Here is a 20274-nt window from a genome sequence, read left to right as displayed (position 1 = left end):
TTCTTGAAACAACCCATTCATGCAATGTCTTCCAATCAGAGTACCTCCTCGTCCAGATTTCTGTCATTGTAATGTTTTGAGTCACTTTAATGTTTTCCATAAAACTAATAATTGCTGTAGTGTTTTGGTTTTTCTCTTTTAGATGCTCTTGTTCAGTAGTTAATGAATGAAACTCTTGACAGTCATCTGTGGAGAGTGGCTCCACTTCACTGCCCTGTTTTCCAGATAGCCAGACAACGGAGAGAAAAGAAGAAATGGTGGGAACAGAAAAACACTGTGAGCAACTTCCTAAACAGGAAAGATCAGATGTGCAAAGCCAAGATCGTGCTAGTACTAGTCCAGTGCCACCGGAGTCTGCCAAATTTGCAGCACTGTAAGGCCAGTTTACTTTACAATTTTCTACTTCAAAGATATGATGTAAGCTGTTTTGTTTCACTGACTAGAAATGACATAAACTTTTAATTAACCTCTCTTTCTTTTTGTTTTATTGAGAACAAGAAAAAAGTTCCTCATAGTAGTTTTGAAACATTTTTGTGTCAAGTTACCAGGGCAACAGGCAAAGGCAGATAATCTACCGGGTAACTTCTCAGCAAGACAGTTCTGTCTTGCAAGTAATAAGTGGACCTGAGGCGTCTGTGCAAGATGAGCTATCCGTGGATGCGATGCACGTGTTCATAGATGAAAATGGTGAGTTTATGTAGCTGGAATAATTACAATGTGTGAGGAAATATCTAAACAAACTTGAGATGCTCTGGAAGGATATTTCTCTTCTCTGTTACCAACTGCATGTTTTTCTGTGTGCATGGAAGAAAAAGGCTTAGTAATTCCAAGTCAGATCAGCAATAAGCAAAGTTTTCAAAATGCAGTAGCGACCATCACAGACCTGAGGCTTACACAGTGCGTGAAGTTTATCTTCCAAACATCACCCTCAAAAAATGCTGACTAGGCCAGAAGACTACTTCTGTCTTTGCAGAAGAACCCCTGACACTTTCTGCCTGGTGAGGAGTTTTGCACTGGCCTGATTGGGCAAAATGTTTCTCCTTTTTTACTGTTTTGTTCTTCGGCTGGCTCAGACTGAACTCTGTCAGACAACGTGGCGGTTGCTCTTGTTTGAAGTTGTGGTCTGGTACCCTTTCCAAGAGAATTAATGGGTGACTTACTCTTGCCCCATGCCTGTGCTTTGCATGCTGCTGCTCTGCAGCTATTGCTAGAGGCTGAAGCTGTTACATACTCGGTGGTGGTTTATTTGAACCTCCTGTAGCGCCCTGTGAGGTATCGGGCCACAACTCTGAACAGCAGCCATCCCAAAAGCCATGTTTCCCTTAAACCTGCCTTCAAAACCAGTGCAGAATGAGTGCTCATGGTAGCTGGGTTCCTTGGGTTCGTGATGCCAGAGCAGAGGTGTTTTGGTTTTCTGCCCATTCCTTCTGGCCCCGCTTGCAGCCCCTGCTGTGCCGCAGGGCTGAGATAAGAGCTGCCAGTCAGGCAGATGGCACGACCCCTGGGTCAGTGCACAGCGACCTGTCACTTGATGCTTGAAAATGGAAAGAGGGGAGAGCAGCAGTGACTGTGCTTTCGGCAGAAGTTCTCCTTGCTTTTTACCTCCTGACCTCACCTTTGTCAACCGAAAGAAAAAATTTGATGATTTCACATTTTACAGTGAACTTATATTGAGAGATGGGCTTTGCATTTGCTTTACATACCTTTAAATATCTGTGTAGCACATAAGCCTCTAGCATGTTTGTTCCTTTGGATCTTCTTTTGATTTAAATTCCCTTTTTTGCTCTCATGGAGTCTTGTGCTCCTTTCTGGAAAAAGGGGTCAAATTTTTACTGTAACTTCTGTGTTTTGATTTGTCTTAGGTTTTCATTTGTTCAAATGTTAACTTGCTTTCTGAAGATTAAAGTAAGCCTAGTGCACAAACTGAAAAATATATTTATAAATGTCCCTGGCCTAGAATGTATTTTTTATGAACTTTAAGTGTAAAACATATGATCATATCACCAAACTGATTTTTTTTTTTCGCTGTATTTTCTAAAGGGGAAATTAGATCCTGTTACTTAAAGGCTGGCTGTCAGAAGGAAGGAAATTTTCGACATCAGCTATCAAATTGTGATTGTATTTCAAATGCTCAGTAAGTAAGCCCTTATTTTTAAAAATGTTAAAAGTTGTCGTTGCTAGAAGCTATGAAACTGATTGTAGCTGCAAAAGATGCAGGCAAAGAGGAGCATGGGAAGAAAAAAAAAATCTGTTAGCCTGTTCTAGAGACATCAAAGCATGTGGTTTTTGTTCTGTGCTAAAACAGTGATTGCTTTATAAGAATATTGATAAGGAAAAAAGTGAAAAAGAAAACCAGAACTAGCCAGTGTGCTTTCATTGCTTTCTGCGAACAGCCGAAGTCAAGTGTGGTGATATAAATGAGTTTGTAAATAAAACAAAGTGGGACTGTTGCCAGCTATTCTTTCAACCTGGATGTGCTGCTTCCTTCCATTGCCTGTTGGGTCCATGGTAGATGGTGGTGCTGTGTCAGTATCAGCCAGTGATGTGGTTTCCTATGGATTCTAGCAACAGAGCATTTCACCCTGTGTGAAATCTCTAATGATAGTTTGCCCCTCTGAAAAGGTGTCTGAACAATTTTATTTTTTCAAAGATCTTTTTGGAGTAATCCACCTAAATCCCATGATATATATTCCACCGGGTTATTTTTAAATTAATATTATTTTAATATATTTTTTTAGTGTTATTGTTTGTATTTTCAGCTATAGTCGTTGACCTAAAAAAAGATATTACCTGTACATGCATTTTTTGTCCTGGAAATTTTCAGAGCTTAAATGTAGCATAAACAGTCTCTTACTAATCATTTTTTAAGATTCTCTCTTGATTCTGCCAAAGGCTACTAAAAATTAGAATTGTTCCAGATTGTCTCCTTACTTGTCTCTCACCAAATTGTCTTTTACTTGTCCAGCAGTCTAGCTTTTAAAATATTTAAAAACTTGAGTTATTCAAGTTAAATTTGTGGAGGTCTTTATGTTGTGTTGATCACCAAAAATGATAATTCCTTTTCCATCTTAACCCTCACTTTGGCAGGTGATTCTTGTTATTGAGTTTCGTAAGATATTTAAACATTGGCAGGTAGCTAATTAATTCCGCAGTTACTGTCCATGTAATTACTGTCCAAGTGGGTCCTTGACCCCACTTCTGTCTGCTACCTTGCCAGTAACACCTCTTGCCAGCGGTCCCTCTGGGATGGGCTCCCTGCTGCGCTAATTGCCTCTAAACTTGGTGTGCCTATTACCTTGCCAACTTCACCTCTAGCCATAAAGCGCTGTGATAAGCTTTGACAAGACAAAGTGTAAACTGCATTCTCAGCTCATGGATTACATTAGAAACTAGTTACAGAAAGACCATTTGAGTCTGTTTCAGAGTGAGAAAATGGAGAAACAGCTTTCTCATCCTGAAAACCATTCTTCTGCCCCATTACATTAAGTTCTTTACCAGCCTTTTTCTCTCTTTCAGTGAATCCTTAATGTTTCTGTGCTGTGTGTCTTGAGTGTGAGCTTGGTGTCTGGGAATATAGATGAGAAAGTTCACATTTGTGTAAAACGGGTGCTTGGTGTAAGCTTGAAACCTTTTTGCATGGTTGGTTTGACTTCTTGCCAAATGACCACTAGGTTTACATCTTACCTGTATATAACAGTTACAATTTCAAGTTAAAATTCTTCCCATTTAGATTGGTGCTACAAAGCAAAACCCACAACTGTTAACATTAATGCATCCGTGTATATGATATGAAAGAATGTACAAGTTAAAGCATCATTGGAGGTATATAGCTGTTTTCTGGGGTTAGGAGAACCAAGTTGGAGTTAATGAGTGTCTTAAAAATAAGTAGGTGTCACTCTGACACAACTTTTCTGTTTATCACTCTGTGACAGAAAGCAGACATTTCCTAAGAGTTTAATTGCCCTGAATGAAAACTGAAGCAGTTTTGATAAGCAGTCAAAAAGATAAATGTGAGCTATCATGTTATCTAGGCTTTAAATGTAAAGTGACTAATAAATATTAGTGAAAGCATAAACCCCTAAAATTACAGCAATTACAGTAATAATAAAATTAATGATTTTTGCATGATTTGCATGATCCATCCCCAGTAGAGAGGCTAATATGGGCATAAGATATATATCGATGCCAATAATTTAACAGCAGTCATATATTCTATGCATGCTTGCTGTACCAAATAATATATTTTCAAACATTTTTAACCACTTTGCTAAATGTGCTTTCATTGCATATTTGGGTTCTTGTTTAGAAGGTCAAGAAACTTCTGTGGGTGTGTAGATACATACTGAAGAAGAATGTGTCAGTATTTGATACCTGTCAGCTTTCATCAATGTGTTTGAAATACATCTATGCAAAACTCCGTTCAATGATGTAAACTATTGTAGTTTCTTTTCCTGTGTATCAAATACTGAAATAATATACTGTCTGAATGTATAGCCTACAAAATTTGAATGTTTGATCACTATTTTTGATCATGAATAAGTGAGGTGGTAATTTTATAATGTTGCTAAAACCAGAAAAAAGTAAGTTTACATAAACTTGAGGGCACTAATATAACAGACTTTACTATTTTCATAGTTTCTATGTAGTTTTGCCCCAGGCAAAAATGTATTTAAAATTTTACTGTGTATAAAATTGTGGTGTTAGTAATGAAAAAAAATAGTGCTTGGAGAAACATTGAAGACAACATTGAATATCAGTATATAATACTGTTAGATATGAAGTTGTTAAATAAATAGCTATATTCACATGATGATCCTTGAAATGCTCCCATGTTTATACATTCAGATTTTTTGTTCTTTCTGTTTTGCTGCTTCAAATAATTTTGCAAATAATCCCAATCAAGAACGAACTATCCAGGACATTCATGACTGAAGGTTCACAGGCATGATAGCATGATGGCCCTGTGAAACTCGGATGTTTTCCTCCAGAAGTTTTACTCATGATCTATCACCATGATTTTTATTTCAGCATAGCATTTTGCCAGCTAATGTGAATTCATTTAGGTTCAAGAAGGCCTTGGTTTATTTCCAAAAAATAGTTTGCATTTTCTCTGTGCTGTTTTGCTCAGGCATATATTGCAGTCCATCTCTGACATGTTCACAAGCATTCAGACCTGAGGTTAGATCATTAAACATCCCTGAAGAGCATTCCAGTGTAGGATCATTCTAGATGCTCAACAGTACTTATGGATTCTTTTTTTTGAATCCTTGTATTCGTTTCCATTTGAAGCACAGAGCTTTCTTTGGTGTGTGCAAACACCTATGTGCTATGGTTAACTACACTTCAAAAATTACAGGAGGTGATCCACACACAAAATTCTCATATGGATATGGCCATACCAACCCAGGAATGTTCTTTCTGTTAGCCGGAAAACTAAGATCCATGTAGCTCCAAGGAAAACTGTTGTGGTGTGGTGGTTTTTTTGTTTGGTTGGTTTTTTTGTGTGTGTGGGTTTGTGTTTTGGTTTTTTGTTTTTTTTTTTTGTTTGTTTGTTTGTTTTTTTTTTTTTTCTGGTGGGTTTTTTGTTGTTTTTAAATTTTGTGTGTGTGTGTAAAAGTTTTTTTTCTTAAGTCGAAAAAAAGCTAAGGGCTATTTTTTGAGGTTAGGCCAATTCTGTCTCTCAAATCAAGTATTAGATCTTCTAAAGCCAATGGGAGTTATGCTCACACAAGCTATGGAAGCATTTGACCATTTATTTTTCTTTCAAGAAATTTTCTGAGGTTTAGAGAATGCTGTTTATAAGAATACTGCTTGTATTCCTGAGCCCATTTCTCTCTCCTGTGTTAAACTTCTGAGAAGAAAACTATATTGAAACTCCCACTTCTGTGCAGGTTGGTAGCATGATACATATGAATTGGTTTTAAAGGGATAGAGGTGGTGTCTCTTCAGAACAGTCCAAGTTTTTACCAACAGTGATGCGTATATGGGTTTAAGTGCTGGACCTATTCTTACAGTTTATCACTTCATATGTCTGGTAACAATCAGCAGTAGCGATAAATTGCATCAGAAGGATGCTGTGCTGCAAATGTGTAACAGAAGCTGGAGTTGAAAATAAATATGTAAGATAGGCCACAGAAATGGATGTATGGCATGCAGCTGAAATATTTGAGAGTTGGAGCAGAATGAATGATTGCCCAGCCCTGAGAGGGAAAAAAATTTAATCTTTCTTTCTTAGCTGTAGGTTCTCCTTCCTGCCTAAATGACATTTGGGCTTTCACTTGAAACTGATTGTGTATATATACATTTGCTGTATAACTTTAAAAAAAAAAGAATTATTCTAATTTGAGCCTTCTTTTGCTTTCTTGGTAATGTATGTTTTTAAACTTATGTATATAGCTATCAATATAATTTTATATATGTATATAATTGTATTTATATATGGTTTATTATTACATGTGATTCATCTATACCAGTACCATTCACAAATTCATATTGCGCTTCGCACGTTCTGTCTGAGCGATTGGTCCTCTAAACTCCTCACTTTTTTACATAAGGCTGTGTCACTAAAACCAGGCTGCTAAGAAGCTATATTATAGTTTGAGTCTAAAATATTTCACAGTGCACGTAGAGAATTCCCATTAAGAAAAAAAAAATCTGCTTAAAGTTTTTTGGTTTTATCATATTATTTTGGGGGCAACAGCAGGCCCAATATGTTAAAAAGAAGTAGCTGCTGCAAACTAGTAGCTAACAAGTACTAAGAAAATAATTTAAGTTACCTGCCAGTACAGCTGGGAAGTGTTGGTGTTTCTGGCCCTCGGCAAAAGAGAGAACTTCAAACCAATTAGTTAAATTATTTGATTTACATTCACATCCCTGAATAAGCTGCTTGAGTGCATTATACTTTATGAAAGTATCTATCTGAATGCCTTAGCGGTACTGTATGTCTTTATAAATTCGTTAGTACTTCAGCACATTCAGTGACTGAAAATTCCATGAGCCTTTGAGGTTTATTCCTCATAGGATAAAGCAGACTTGTAAGTAGATTTTTTTTAAAAAATTATTTTCTTTTTAGCATTTTAAAATGCCATTTTAGAATGACAAAATACTGTGTCAATAAAACATCTTTTTATTTCTCAGCAAGGTGAGCCAAATAACGAAGATCATGCACTGCTCTAGTAGTATGCTGCTGACTCTTAAAGATTTTGTAGAGCTGCTTGGCAGGTTGTGCGGCTGAGTCCAGTTTGAAATGGATGTGACAAATATGATGTAGTTCCTTTTCAGATGCAGTGATTTCGAATGAGCTGGTCTCCAGAGCGAAGTGCTGCTTGAACACATAAATGAGCATAGTGTGTCCGTGTGCATGCTGAACCTGGTAATGTTTGAATTCCAATAAAGCCATTGATTTTTCTGAAAAATACTTTTCACAAAACTCAGTAGCATTTTCTGGTTGGTTTGCTAAAGACAGGAGGAAAACTTTGTGTTGGCTTGGCCAGTTAAAATCCTTTCCAGTATTTGTAGGGTTTTCTAGCCTTTCTGTGAACACGGAGCAGAGAAGCGTTTCCAACAGAACGAGACTCGGAGATTAGAGGGGGCTGTGGTGCCACATGGTGGCAGCAAAATCCTGCTCAGGATTAGGAGCTTTGGGAGTCCTTCAGCTTGTGGGACTGGCTTCTCTTCCCTCCCCCCACCCTTTGCTAAGGAGAGCTAAAAGGGATGTTCTAAAAGACTCTGCAGATAATGGAACTGTGCTGTTAATGGTGCTGTTAATGTATTAATTCCAGTAAAGCTTCATCTTCTTAAAATGCATATTCTAGTTTATTAGCTAGTACATGGTGTTTGTTTTTAAAGTTGTTAGTACATTTATCTTTACTCTGAAATGTCACAGGTTTACAGATTATGCATATACAGGCTTGTTATCAAAATTAAAAAAAAAAAATCTGAATACAAGGAATTAAAGATGTAGTGAGTGGATCCCATTCTTAAAACACTTAAGAAGGCATGCCTGAATTCTTGACTTCATACTGTCTGCAACACCTACTGGTAACATCTTCTGCAAGGCTTTTCTGTCCACAAGTTGTGTCTGACCTAAAGAACTTAATAGGTATAACTGCTCATTTTGTAGTCCATTGCAAAACTTTAAGAGTGATCTTATATAATTTTATGTCTATTATGTCAGTAAATCAGTACATCCAACCTTCTCATTCTGTAAACCTGGATATTCTATCTTATTTTTAGAGTGTTATTACTTCTAGGTAAAACAAATGCCAGAAAGCTTCCTCAAATCTTTTTGCATGTGTAGCAATATGTGAGCAAGATTTAAAAGAGATTTTGTTGTTATCTTGAGCTCCCCTCAGTGGTAACCACTAAGGAAAGTTAAAATATGCATTCTGAATGAATTGCATTCTTTTTTATTCTATTAATTTCTTATTAAAAAAAAAAAAAAATCAAGATTACCTCCTCTTTTTCATGTTTTTTCCATGTTAGGTATGATTGGGTTTGTCACATCATTATCCAGTTTTAATACTGCTCTCACTTTTGCGTATTTGTTTTCTGATATACATTAAGTTGCTTTTTAAGTCTTATTATTTAGTAGTACAGTTGGGAACTGTAAATCATCTGCTGCTTAAAAAGGCAATATCCACAACTAGCGGGTTCAATCTTAGTCCTGAATTGTGTGATACCATGGTCAGATTGATGCTGGCAGCTTTGTAGGGGAGACCTGATGAGCAATGAGTAGAAATGTAGCAAGAGGCCTGTGTGTGTGACAAGGAGTAAAAGTGATTGGGACATGAAATGGCAGGGAGGCCATTTTGGATGAGAAGGAGCAAAGCTGCTGAGGTGGTGGTAGTTAGGAAGACATCAGCAACAGCACTGAATAATGGAGGAACCAACAGCGAGCTGTGGGCTGCTGTGGATCCAATATGTTCAATCTTGGTTCAGGCACCTGTGTTGACACCACAAACTGATCACTTTGAAAGGACACAAAAGTAAGGGCCTCTGGAGCTCCTGCTGTGTTGTTAGCACCAGCTGGCTCTTGGACAACCGCATCACTCAGGTCTCAGTTGAGCAAGTGCTTTGAGTGCACCATGGACCAATACCTCAGACGCGACTGCTGCTTGGATGTGCAGAAGGGGAGATTCCCAACTCTGAGCTTCACTCTGGCTCTTCTTCTAATGTCACAGCCAAGGCTGCTTTCACTTTAGAGTGGTGTTTTAGTGAGTATTACAAATAGCTTTCAGCTATACTATTTGTTATTGCTGTGGACATTTGTTACATGCTGTTAAGCTTTGTAGTGACCCAGACAGCTGCATGAAGGAGTGTAGTAGGATCTTTCTGGTTTTAAGCATGTGAGTGCCAAGAGAAAGGTGCTTTGTTATTCTGACTGTTCTGATATTGGTTACAAGATTCCTTGTCCTCTCCTCTTACATGCAGGTTGAAAAGAAATTTTGCCAGGACCTGCAGAACAGCTTTATTAATGGGGAATTATTTGTGGCATGCCTGTATAATGAGCTTACCTTGAGAGGTGTTTGGATGCAAGGCTAGAAAAACCTTAGAAAGGGGATGACTTAGGCTGCATTATATTTGAAAGGCTTGGGCCAGGTTGTCAAAGGTGTAAGGCAAGTGTCACAGACTAATCCAAGAGGGAGAAGGAAGACTTTTCTGGTGCTGTGTGGTTATGCTAAAACATTGTCACTGTTGTATGATCGCTCAACTAGCTTCTGTTTACTCGGTGTTCTCACAAAACTAAATTATGAGCAAAAAAATAAAAAATTCCTGACTTTATAACCAGTTACCGGTAGAGGGTGCTATGTATCTTTTGCATTTGGTCTGCATAGCTTGAATGTTTATCAAATATATTTGCAGTTAATAATCTATTATTCAAAATTTAGTTCAATTATACCTTTGCTTACATTAGTGATGCAGTTTACTGTTGCAGACCTTGATAACATTAATTTGGTTCTGAAAATGAACAGATTTTCTATTTAGCAAGATTCCATGTTATACTGTGATCAGCTATTATAATGGTTTTATGATTAGACAGTGTTTGCTCCTATTTATATATGGTAATACATTTATAGAATATAGTTTACAGGCTTATAAAAACATGAACACCACCATTCCATATCTTACTTATATTTGCTGTCAGTGTGATAACAATGTCATCAGATGAAACATACAGCTTCTAAGTAGCTGTGCAAGCAATTCAATGTCAGGGGGGTGGCATGTGAATATCAGAAGGAGGTTGTGTGGAAAATGGGGAGAAAGAGGAAAAAAAAAACAGTAAACAGGAGCTGAGGGGAATGGAAGATGAGGAAAGAGTAAGAAGATAAAGAGATGAGGTTGATGAATAAAAGGCACAGGAGACAGGTGAAGGCCAGATGATGGCTCCTGATTTTTGAATTGTTGCTTTACTAGCTCTGCCTTCCCAACTTCTCTGCCCTAATTGCCTTTTCAGGCCTATGAAACTTCCAGTTTTTTCCCACAGTCAGTGTCCCAGCTGCCTGCGGACTCTTCTCCCAGTTGCTCATAGGTGGAGCTGTGATTTTTTTTCTGTAAGCAGAAAACAGACTATGGGCTCTCTTGGCTTTTCAGTTACCTTCAAGTCTGGTGGGAGATTATTTGATCTCTTAAGTTTATTCTCGGAAGAAGTCTTATGAGTAAAAGAATTTTGATTTCTGGGAACTGATGGAGCAAGGTACGAGGGGAGTATCTTGGCCTATTATCCTTCTGCCATTTCCATTCTTGGTAAACATGGGGTGAAAAACATGGTCCAATCTAGAAATACTCCTGATTGTACTTGGCTTTTGTAGAAAGGCAGCTAAAGATGCAGACAGTTATTGGAGATTAATTCTTCATTTATGACGGTATGAGCAGCCACTGTTCTGTTCCTCAGCTGTTTTGTTTGGTTGCTTTTTTGGGCACGAATTCTCAGGGCAGTGTTCCTATACACCCTGGGCTACACTTGTCTTTTTCCTGCTGTGAACAGGGAGTCCCAGTGTTGCACCCACAATGACAAGGAACAGGACGGCCCATCCTGAGGAAACAAACAAAAAAATCCATCACCTTCCTTCAGGCGGGACAAGGTTGCCCTTGAGTAGGGCACATCAGAACATGCAAAAGGCATGGCTCTCCTCTGTAGTCCTTATCTGGAGGAATCTTCCTCCCTTTTCTGCCTGCCTATATCTATTAAATGAGATCCAAGATCTTGGATCTGTTCCCATCCCTTCTGTACTTTTTTGTTATTGACTGCTGACAAGGTGCTAAACAAGACCCATAAAGGAGATGTGTTCTTATGGAGGGCTACCTCGTGGCTGTTGCGTTGGACCAAGTCCTCATCTTCTAGTAGTGTTGAACATGACAGCTGTCCTGACGCTGTGGAGCAGATTTTCTTCTGCCTGTAGCAGGAGGAGTGAGGAGTGCAGGTGGAACCCATTAAGCCTTTGATTTGTACTCAGCTGATAGGTCTGCTGGGGTGCTAGATGGTGAATATCAGATCTGGGATGCAAGCCTGATAGTAATCAAGGCCTTGAAAAAAACAGAACTACCTGGCTCACAGACTGGAGACAGCATGGTTCCTCTGGTGACATCCTGGGGCTACTGGTGTTCCTGTTGGGCCAGGCAGAGCTGACAAGTCCTGGAAAGGAGAAGGAGAGGATGTGTGCATTTCAAGCTTTTGGTGTGGCTCTTCAGCCCCACTTCTAAGTATTCCAGATATTGAACCTTCTTACACCACTAGACACTGCAGCCAAAGTTAACAGCCAGTTATGTGCAGGACAGTCACAAGGTTGGGACAAGGGTTATGTGACAGGCTTTGTGAATTGGTGCCCAAGGGCAAGGAAGCTTGAGTTCACTAAAATTAATAACATGGCTTGGGAGCAAGTGTAGGGTGTACAAGATGAGAGTTTTTATTCTCTGCCCTACCACAGACTTCCTGGCTGACTATAGGCAGATCGCTTTAGTTTCCTTCTCCTTGTCTTTCCTTTGTGGAAAACAAGAAGAAGAGGTATTGACTACTTGTGTGAGCACTGAGGTGCTTTTATCACATGCAGATATGAAAGTAATAAAAGCCCAAGGCAGGCATCCAAAGGCAGGGGGGTAATGAGCTCAGAGCAGGGCACCTGATATATAAACCTCCTTTGGAAGAGAATAAGCAAGAAGTATTTGAGATAGATCTTTCCCCCAATAAATGATTATTTCATTTCTATATGTTTCTTGCTGAGACTCAGTCATATCGTGTCATGTCATGGTAGCACACCAACAGGTATTGCTGCTGTAAGTGCAGAAGATTTCCTTGAGTTGATGTTGAAGTGCTGCATCTACAACATAAAGCAGTAAACAAGGAAAGAAACAAAAAGTAGCATCTTGCTCAGGTCCCTCCCAGGGTGAGTTTGCGCTCAGCGCAGGGGATATCTGAGCTAGCCTTGTGTGAATTAGCTCATTTATTGTTGTCATCTTGCGAAGGCAGAAGGAAGTTCTTGTAGGCTGAATTCTCAGTAGGATAAATTAGTGCTCACCAAATTCAGTGCAGGTGAGGCCAGACTAGCTTGTTACCTAAGTGAGCTTGCTTGAAAGCTAATCCAGGATCTCTGCAGTAGCTACCCTGCAGTTTTGCTCTGTAGGTATGCAGCTCTGAACCTGATTTTTTTGTCAGTGGACAGAAAAATGCACTTCTGAAGTGTGATTGGTTGTAGGTGTTGTGGTTGTAGGATAAGAAAAAATTATGATACAGAGGTATCTGTTTCTCTGTGGTGCTTGCAGTAGACCATGTGTATCTAAATTTGAGTGTTAGCTGCTTTGTGGGCCTGGGCTAGATTTCAGATATGGAGATGGAAGGCTCCATGTCCTGTGGGCCAACCAGCAATGTAATTACAGGCTTCTACCTGTAATGTTTCAGAAATACTAGGAAAGTACTGCTTCTTAAAACAGTCTGTTTCCTTTCTTCCCTCTGTGCACAGTGAAATACAGTTCAGCTCCTCTAGTACTACCACTTCAGAGAGCCAAGAACCATCTTCTGGCGACCAAGCAGCGAGCGCACTTCAGCAGCAGCTTCTACTGATGGTGGCACGAAGGACCCTTTCAGAAAGCCCACGGGTACATTGTAATATCTCAGTTTCTAGCATTTTGATAAACTGCTTTATAAACAAATGCTGCAGGCTCCTTCCTGAGACAGTTTTGTTGATTTTTTTTCTATACTACTTTGCCTGGTATTGCTCATGTGGGAGAAGATGTGTTTTATGTTGATGGATGCAATTCAGCTGCTTTCTGCTGACACCAATAGTATCCTAGGGGAGTACTTAAAGACTCCATCAACTAAAAAGTCAATCTTCTGTCTTTGGTGTTATTTCATTTGAAAGAAAGAGGACACAGCTGTTAGGATTTTAGACACACCACAGGATTTTAATAGTGTGAACTGTTTACTCCAGATTCATTAGTACGCTAAAACCTCATGTCTGGTTTAACTTTTCTGAATTGGGCAACGAGAGTTCTGGATGTCTGTTGTGGAATGTCAAAGCCATTTTCTCAATGCAGCTGGTAAAAGAAAAAGGCCCTCAGAGTTCAATTTGTATGGTAATATGTGGACATACTTGAACTTTACAGTGTTTGGGGTCTGTAACCAATAGCTTAAGGCTGTAATCTGTTTTTACAATTCCTTTTATAATAACTTTAACTTTCTCTTTTTCTCCCATGGCAAGTTCTAGTTTGATATTTATGAATAACCTTAAAATGCTGGTTAATTATCTTTCATCTTAGATTTTGCACAGGAACTTCAAGATAGAAACAGTTTGTATATAGGAACTATTTTAAATTAAAAATAATGAATTTGTCCTGAATTGTGTATTTCAGATTGTGACAGAGACTTCCCTCTAATGTCTCAGATATTTTCCAATTATGTGTAATCTTATAAACTGCCTGTAATTTAGAGAAAAAAATATCACGCCTTACTTTTTTTTTCTCTTCCGAGAAAACGGCATCATTATGAAGTAAGGCATATTGCTTAATATCACATATCAAGTTTGTAAGAAGGCCAGGCAGTAATTTCAGAACTTCCTGGTTTCTGATTTTTTTTTTTTTTTTTTTTTTTAATAAAATGTGAAATTCTGAGGCTATGTAAGTCAGGAAAAGTTTTGTCATTGATTTCAATGGTTTCAGGCTGTCTCTGACACCATATAAATTTATGAAGTGAATTTTTATAAACCTTTTTTTTGATAGGAGACACAATTAGACTTAGTGACTAGCTCAGGGCTAGTCAGAGAATTTCCCAAATGCAGCTCCGAAATCTGACTCCAGCCCAAGTACGGCAAGCTCCATGTAATGGACTCCATCCAAACCTTGCAGTTCCTCAGGAGCCAAAATGTTCGCTTATGCACTCAGTTAAGTACGCGTTAAGCTGTTCTAAGGACCAAACAATTAGATCCTCAGGTGTTTTTAAAGGACTCTGCCACCATTTTGATTTTTTTTGTATTTAGTTTAGTGAGCAATCTAGATTAGAGGAGTGAAGTTAATGATTGCAGGTGGCTGAGCTTCACATTACTTTCTGTTGGGAAACAGGACCCATGAGAAACAAAACTGTGCCAGCATTGGCAACTGTAATATTTTAAAATGTATTTTTTCTTTAAAAATGCCTCAATTCCATAATTAAGTGACATTTTAAAGTGGCAATAGAAATATTAACATTTGGAGCACCTAAACTACTTTTAAATTTTAAAATCAGCATGGCGAAAGGATTGCAATCAGTCTCACGGCTTTTTAATTACTTGGAGTTGTTAATAAATCAAAGAACAGCCTGGCATCCCTTTGCATGTATGAATGCTCAGAAATACGAGTCAGTTAATGCATAGCTCTGCACTTTTAGTCAGTTGGAGGCATGAGATAAAATGCATAAACTCAAATTTCTTTCCCTGAAGCTTAAACTAGCCTGTTATACTTCACATTTGCCAGCAGACTGAGGATATCAATTAGTTGATTCCCAGCTGACATGCAAAAACACATTGTCACATGTAAATTATGTGTAAAAGTGAGGATTAGAAATTATTCCTATAATCTGAGAGAAAAAAATTGATGATTCCTTTGTGTGGATGGACAGGTTGTTTAAAAATCCGGGGTTTTCTAGCAGTTATCAGTTCAATAAGGTGATAAATTATTTCACACAGAAATCCTCTTGTCTGACTAGGAAAGTTAATTTAACAGGAATAATTCTAATCTAAACATCGCTTAGACTTCCATACTACATATATTTATTATCTAATGTTGATTAATTAAGAATGGCAGGGACTAGGAGGTGGTTGAAAACCAGTAGGATTTACGCTGAATAGAAGTCCTGGACCTTGTGGACCTGGGTGATGTTCTGTTGATAGGCCTCTTTCCCCACAAGTGCTGGGGAAAGTTCAAACACAGGCAAGGCGAGAAGGCCTCAGAGTCTGACGGAAGCAATATTTAAAAGGATGGATTTATGATTGTGATGGTAAGATCAGAGACTCTTAAACTATTGATGGCTATGCTGTTTGTGCTATTTTGCAATTATATATATTTTTTAATCCTCTTTATGTTCTTAAGGATGCACACCTGAGGTGGTATTAGAAGCACCTCAGGAAAAATAAACAAAGCTGTGTTCTGGAAGCAGAGTTGATAAGTCATGCCTCTAGGCCTTAAAGCCTGCTTGATATTTTTTTGCTAAAAGCAAGGATTTACCCTATTATGTGTGGATTTGTGTTGTGCTGAAGTTAACCTGTTTCATAGAAAAAAATCTTCAAAATGAAACTTTAGACAAACAGTAGATCAGGACTAAAAAATACTTATTTTTAAAGTGAATTCTTAGTATTTATGTTTAAGGCATATTATCACTGAGCTCCAAAATTGATACAGGTTCTGTCCATCTGCAATAATTAAGCTGGTGTGATATTTTTGTTTCTAATTTCAAGTGAAGAAAATAAATGTGCTCCTACCATGCCTTTTAGAAAAAAAAAATAGCTGAAACTTCATGTAAATTTGGCCTTTTAAACACCTGTTTTGCTGGCAGCCATATGTCAGTGTGAAAGAGTGTTTTGTGTATTTCTGGTTTGTTTGTATTTAAAGCAACCCAGCCAGGACCCTGAGGATTCTTCATGTTCTTCAGCACAGCGGAAACTGAACAGGCAGTTTTACAGATTTATTATATTCCCTGGCAAATGGATTAAAGTCTGGTATGATCGTCTTGCCTTATTGGCACTGTTGGACAGGTAAGCTTTTCTTTTAATGTAACTCTTACGTAGCATTACAGTGGCTGGCTCCATGTTCATAAAGCAATGCAGACCCCAAGAGAAGGAAAAAGTGAGCATTATTAGTGTCTTATATTTGAGTAGATAGATGCTTCTTTGCTTTAAGTCGAAGAAAATATTTTTAACAGTTGGTTTAAGTGGTTCTTGCTTCCAGTTGTCTTCAAGCAGAGACTTTGATCCATGTGAGCACCATCCCTGTAGAATTCTTTAATTTGACTTTCAGCTGTTGGATCCAATGGTTCTGAGCTCTCTGATGAGAAAACTGTTTTTTTAATGCCAAAATACAAAAGTGGAAGGATCCCGGGTTATTGTAAACCAAGTACTCAAATCTTTAAATAAAATGAATGGTTATGAGTGATATTCAGGAGCTCTTTCAGCTATTCTCGTTTACAGTTAAGATTTATTTGTTTAGGGAAAATATCTTGTCTTGGCATATTTTTTCTAGTCTTTCAGTTTAACTTGGCATCGACTCTTCAGGTAGTGCCCTTTGCTATTAGACCTCACGTGGTAATCTGCTGGACTACTAGGAGCTTCAGACATGTTAGCCTACATACCTAATGGGTGCTGGCTCTCCTATCTCTGCTTTTGGGTGGGTGCTATGCCATATATGTAAATATGGGCTCCGCAGAAATTTCAGATGACAGCTTTACATGCTGTGTAGTCAGGGAGCTTATGTCCAGAGCACATACTTACTTGTCTGTGGTATCTTATCTCTGGCTTCAATTGCACGAAAAGGATCTGCTGATAAAGTCTTTTGTTATAGCCTGAATATTAGCTTTTTTTTGTTGATGTTGTTTTTTTTAATCTCAGATTCCTTGTTCTATTAGGGTAGATAAAACAAATAAAATATCAGATGACAAATTTGGTCTTTCATCTACCTCTTTTTTGTCAGATGTATATATTTCATCAAATGAATGCCTTATTTCTTCATTTCAAAGAGTTTGGGTTGTGGGTTTTTTTGTTTGTGTGTGGTGTTTTTTTTGAAAAACCTACACTTGTCTACATGCAAATCAGCTCCACTCTAGAATTCTATTAATATTTGATAAGTGAGATTGGATGATGCCAGACTTTAGTGCATATACCTTATTCCTATACGTTTTAGCTGTCACAGTGGGTAAGGTCTTTGGCATGCTGGTGAAGAACATTCAAGTGTTGTTTTGGGAATAAAACCTGAAAATTCTGATAGCTCCAGCACTGACAGTTCATACCAGCTGCAATTGGACCTGTCTTGCTCTAACAAATATATAAATGTTTATACTTCTCTGAACACCTTTATTCACATAGGACGGAAGATATAAAGGAGAATGTATTTGCTGTCCTTCTAGTAGTTCTCGTTTCACTTCTTGGATTCCTGACTCTGAATCAAGGCTTCTGTAAAGACATTTGGGTTCTGCTGTTCTGTCTCGTGATGGCCAGCTGCCAGTATTCTCTCCTAAAGGTAGGACACAAGCTCATATCCAACCACTGGATTATCTTATAATGAAGGCAAAATCCTGGAAGTAAACTTTTTGGTTTTTTTCTGTTTTGTTTTTAGAGCGTCCAACCTGATCCTGCTTCACCAATACATGTAAGTATCAGCCAGCAGAACAAGTCTTTCTCCTTTATTATTACTTGTGTACTGTGAAACAGTTGCCTGTTCAGTGAAACACAAGCATAAGCAGATTGCAGTTCTAGGTGATTTATGAAAATAAGCAAGGTTTTGTTTGTGATTCTGAGGCTTTGTACTAATTTTAAGCTATTTTAATTTATCACTGCTAGTAAAAAAGTGCTTTTTCTTTAAGCTAAAATACACAGTAAAAACAAGCACATTTAGACTGGTTTGCTGAAATTCAATTCTGTGGCGTCATACAAGCTTTTTCTTTGCTTTCCTTTAGAAACAGTGACTGAAAACAGCAGAAGTTCCTCACTAGCAGCTCAGTCATTGGTCAGTTTGGGCTCTAAAGCTTTTCCTTTTTTTTGAGATTGGTGTTTTGTTTTAATCTGGTATTGCAGATTTATTTCTCAATACTCTTATTAGCTCATCAAATAGCACAGGTGTTTTTCCTTTGTTACAATATGGTCACAGTTTCTGTGCTTGTGTCCAGAAGAAATGGCCAAATCTGTGAGTGAATGAAGGCTCTAAGCATCTTTGCTGGTTGCTATTTGCATTTTGAGTATATCTGAGAAACTGAACTCTTAACGGTGACAACCACCTTGAAAGGAACCAGTTCCTTACCCAAGTCTGTCCTCATTATAGGACTGGTGTAGGAGCATCATCCTAGAATTGCAACCTGACCCCTCCACCTGTCACGGTGTCTCAGTGTTTTTGATTTGCTGATCTTGGAAGACATTTCGGTAGTCACGAGGTGCCTTGCTTGCTTTTACTCTGGCTACTTTAGTTGCTCACATTTCATATTTAGCTCTTTGAATGTTTTTTGAGGACCTGCTCTCTTCCCTCAGGGTTCAAAACCAGCATGTTGAAAACTGCAGGTCTGCAGGATTGTTTCCCTTTGGCAGGGAGCAATTATTTTTGTCAGTTCAGAGGCTGGAAATACACGCTGAACTTGAAATTGAGGTTATTTACAAGTGTGTGCTACATGTTTCACTGAAATGGATTTCAGAAGATTCTTAGTTTCTTTTCCACACCAGTTATAAAGGGGTGAACTTGTGCTGTTGGTTCTAATGCATTCACAGGAAATACCTGTGCATAAAAAGTAGGGAAGGATAATAAAGAGCAACTTACACATTGTAGGGTAATGTTTTCAATACATTAAAGCAAAAATCCTACCTCAGCAAAAAGCTGGGTTTTTTTGGGAACTAAAATAGCATTAATATTATTTGTCATTTTGACTGGCACATGTCTGGACATAATGTGAACTGTAATCAAATAACTTGCACTTATTCAGATATTAGTGATGTGAGGATTTGTTTAAAGTGGGTGGCAAACAGTTTAATCAAAACTTATTTATAAAGCTATTTAGCCCATATTTTTTTGTAGTGTTAAAAGACAAATGTTATTAATGAAATTTAAACAGCACGTCTTTTGTGGAGAATCCAGGTTTGCATTTCAGACTCCCACAATACTGTTACAAGTATAATTCGCCATATTTTATTCTGTTTGTCACACAATAGGTGTATTCCCATCTTCCATATACTTCCCTAGAACTTTGTTTATCAGGGACATTTTCTGCAAAAAAAACTTTTTAGTGCTCCATACAAGCTCCGATGGAAATAAAATTTAGAGAGTTTTTCCATGGAGGGTTTTAAAGGTGAGAGGCATTATAGATAAAGTTAAAATGGAAGACTAGCTATTTTTACATTATATATGTTTAGCACAATAGGTATTTGTAAAGGTTTGCTTAAACTAGTAAGCACCACAAAAAATAAGAAAAGATGCTCCATGTACTGCTTCATAATTCATGTGACTTCATTGAAATTAAAGAGAATAACATCTCTTAATGATAATGTAAGAATGCAGAACAGCAGAAGGATGAAAGAATGATCAGCACCATGTCCATGAATGAAAATGCAGATTAGATTTTTCAGTGTGAAATAAACCATCATGAGCCACGGATTTGCACACTAAATTAATTTTTATTCTTGGTTCTATGAGTAGCTGCTAATGCCTTATGTTATCCATGCCTGCCAAGGGGGTTTCAGACTTCTTCCCTATCTCTCCCATGCTGACTTTGTTACGGTTTGATGTGACTTCGTAATCTCTAGCCTATACCATTTTGAAAGACTCTGCTTTAAAATACCATCCAGTGAATTCAGAAGACACAGTGCCTAGGGATGCATAAAGCTTTTGTTCTGAACTCCTTTCGAAAGCCACTGTATTTACTTCCCGGTGTTGAGGAAGAGCTGGCTGACCAAACCCTATGAAGTCAGGTACAGTTTTATTGGAGATAAGATTATTTCTTGCCCCATACTGTGCTGTGACAGCTGGGGTCTCCCAGCAGAACAATGAGTATTGTTTGCATACTGTCATTGTGGTAAGGGCTGAGTTTCAGTATATAGAGAAGAACCTCTCTAACTCAGC

The 20274-nt window shown here is 38.1% G+C and overlaps 1 protein-coding gene across 1 annotated transcript in view; it reads left to right on the top strand.

The window, feature by feature from the left end:
• The window catches only part of PCNX2 (pecanex 2), a gene marked incomplete at its 3' end in the record, with an annotated part of 150331 nt that overhangs the window by 22188 nt on the left and 107869 nt on the right, over positions 1-20274 (top strand). Inside the window, exons 6-12 of the mRNA XM_080342527.1 lie at positions 226-373; positions 542-697; positions 2051-2134; positions 12957-13092; positions 16075-16217; positions 17541-17694; positions 17791-17823. Coding sequence (XP_080198653.1) covers positions 226-373; positions 542-697; positions 2051-2134; positions 12957-13092; positions 16075-16217; positions 17541-17694; positions 17791-17823 — 854 coding nt within the window. The remainder of the gene's footprint in view (positions 1-225; positions 374-541; positions 698-2050; positions 2135-12956; positions 13093-16074; positions 16218-17540; positions 17695-17790; positions 17824-20274) is intronic.

The sequence above is a fragment of the Nesoenas mayeri genome, assembly GCF_963082525.1.
Source record: "Nesoenas mayeri genome assembly, chromosome: 3".
NCBI lineage: Eukaryota > Metazoa > Chordata > Aves > Columbiformes > Columbidae > Nesoenas > Nesoenas mayeri.
This window is presented reverse-complemented; position numbering and strand designations above follow the sequence as displayed.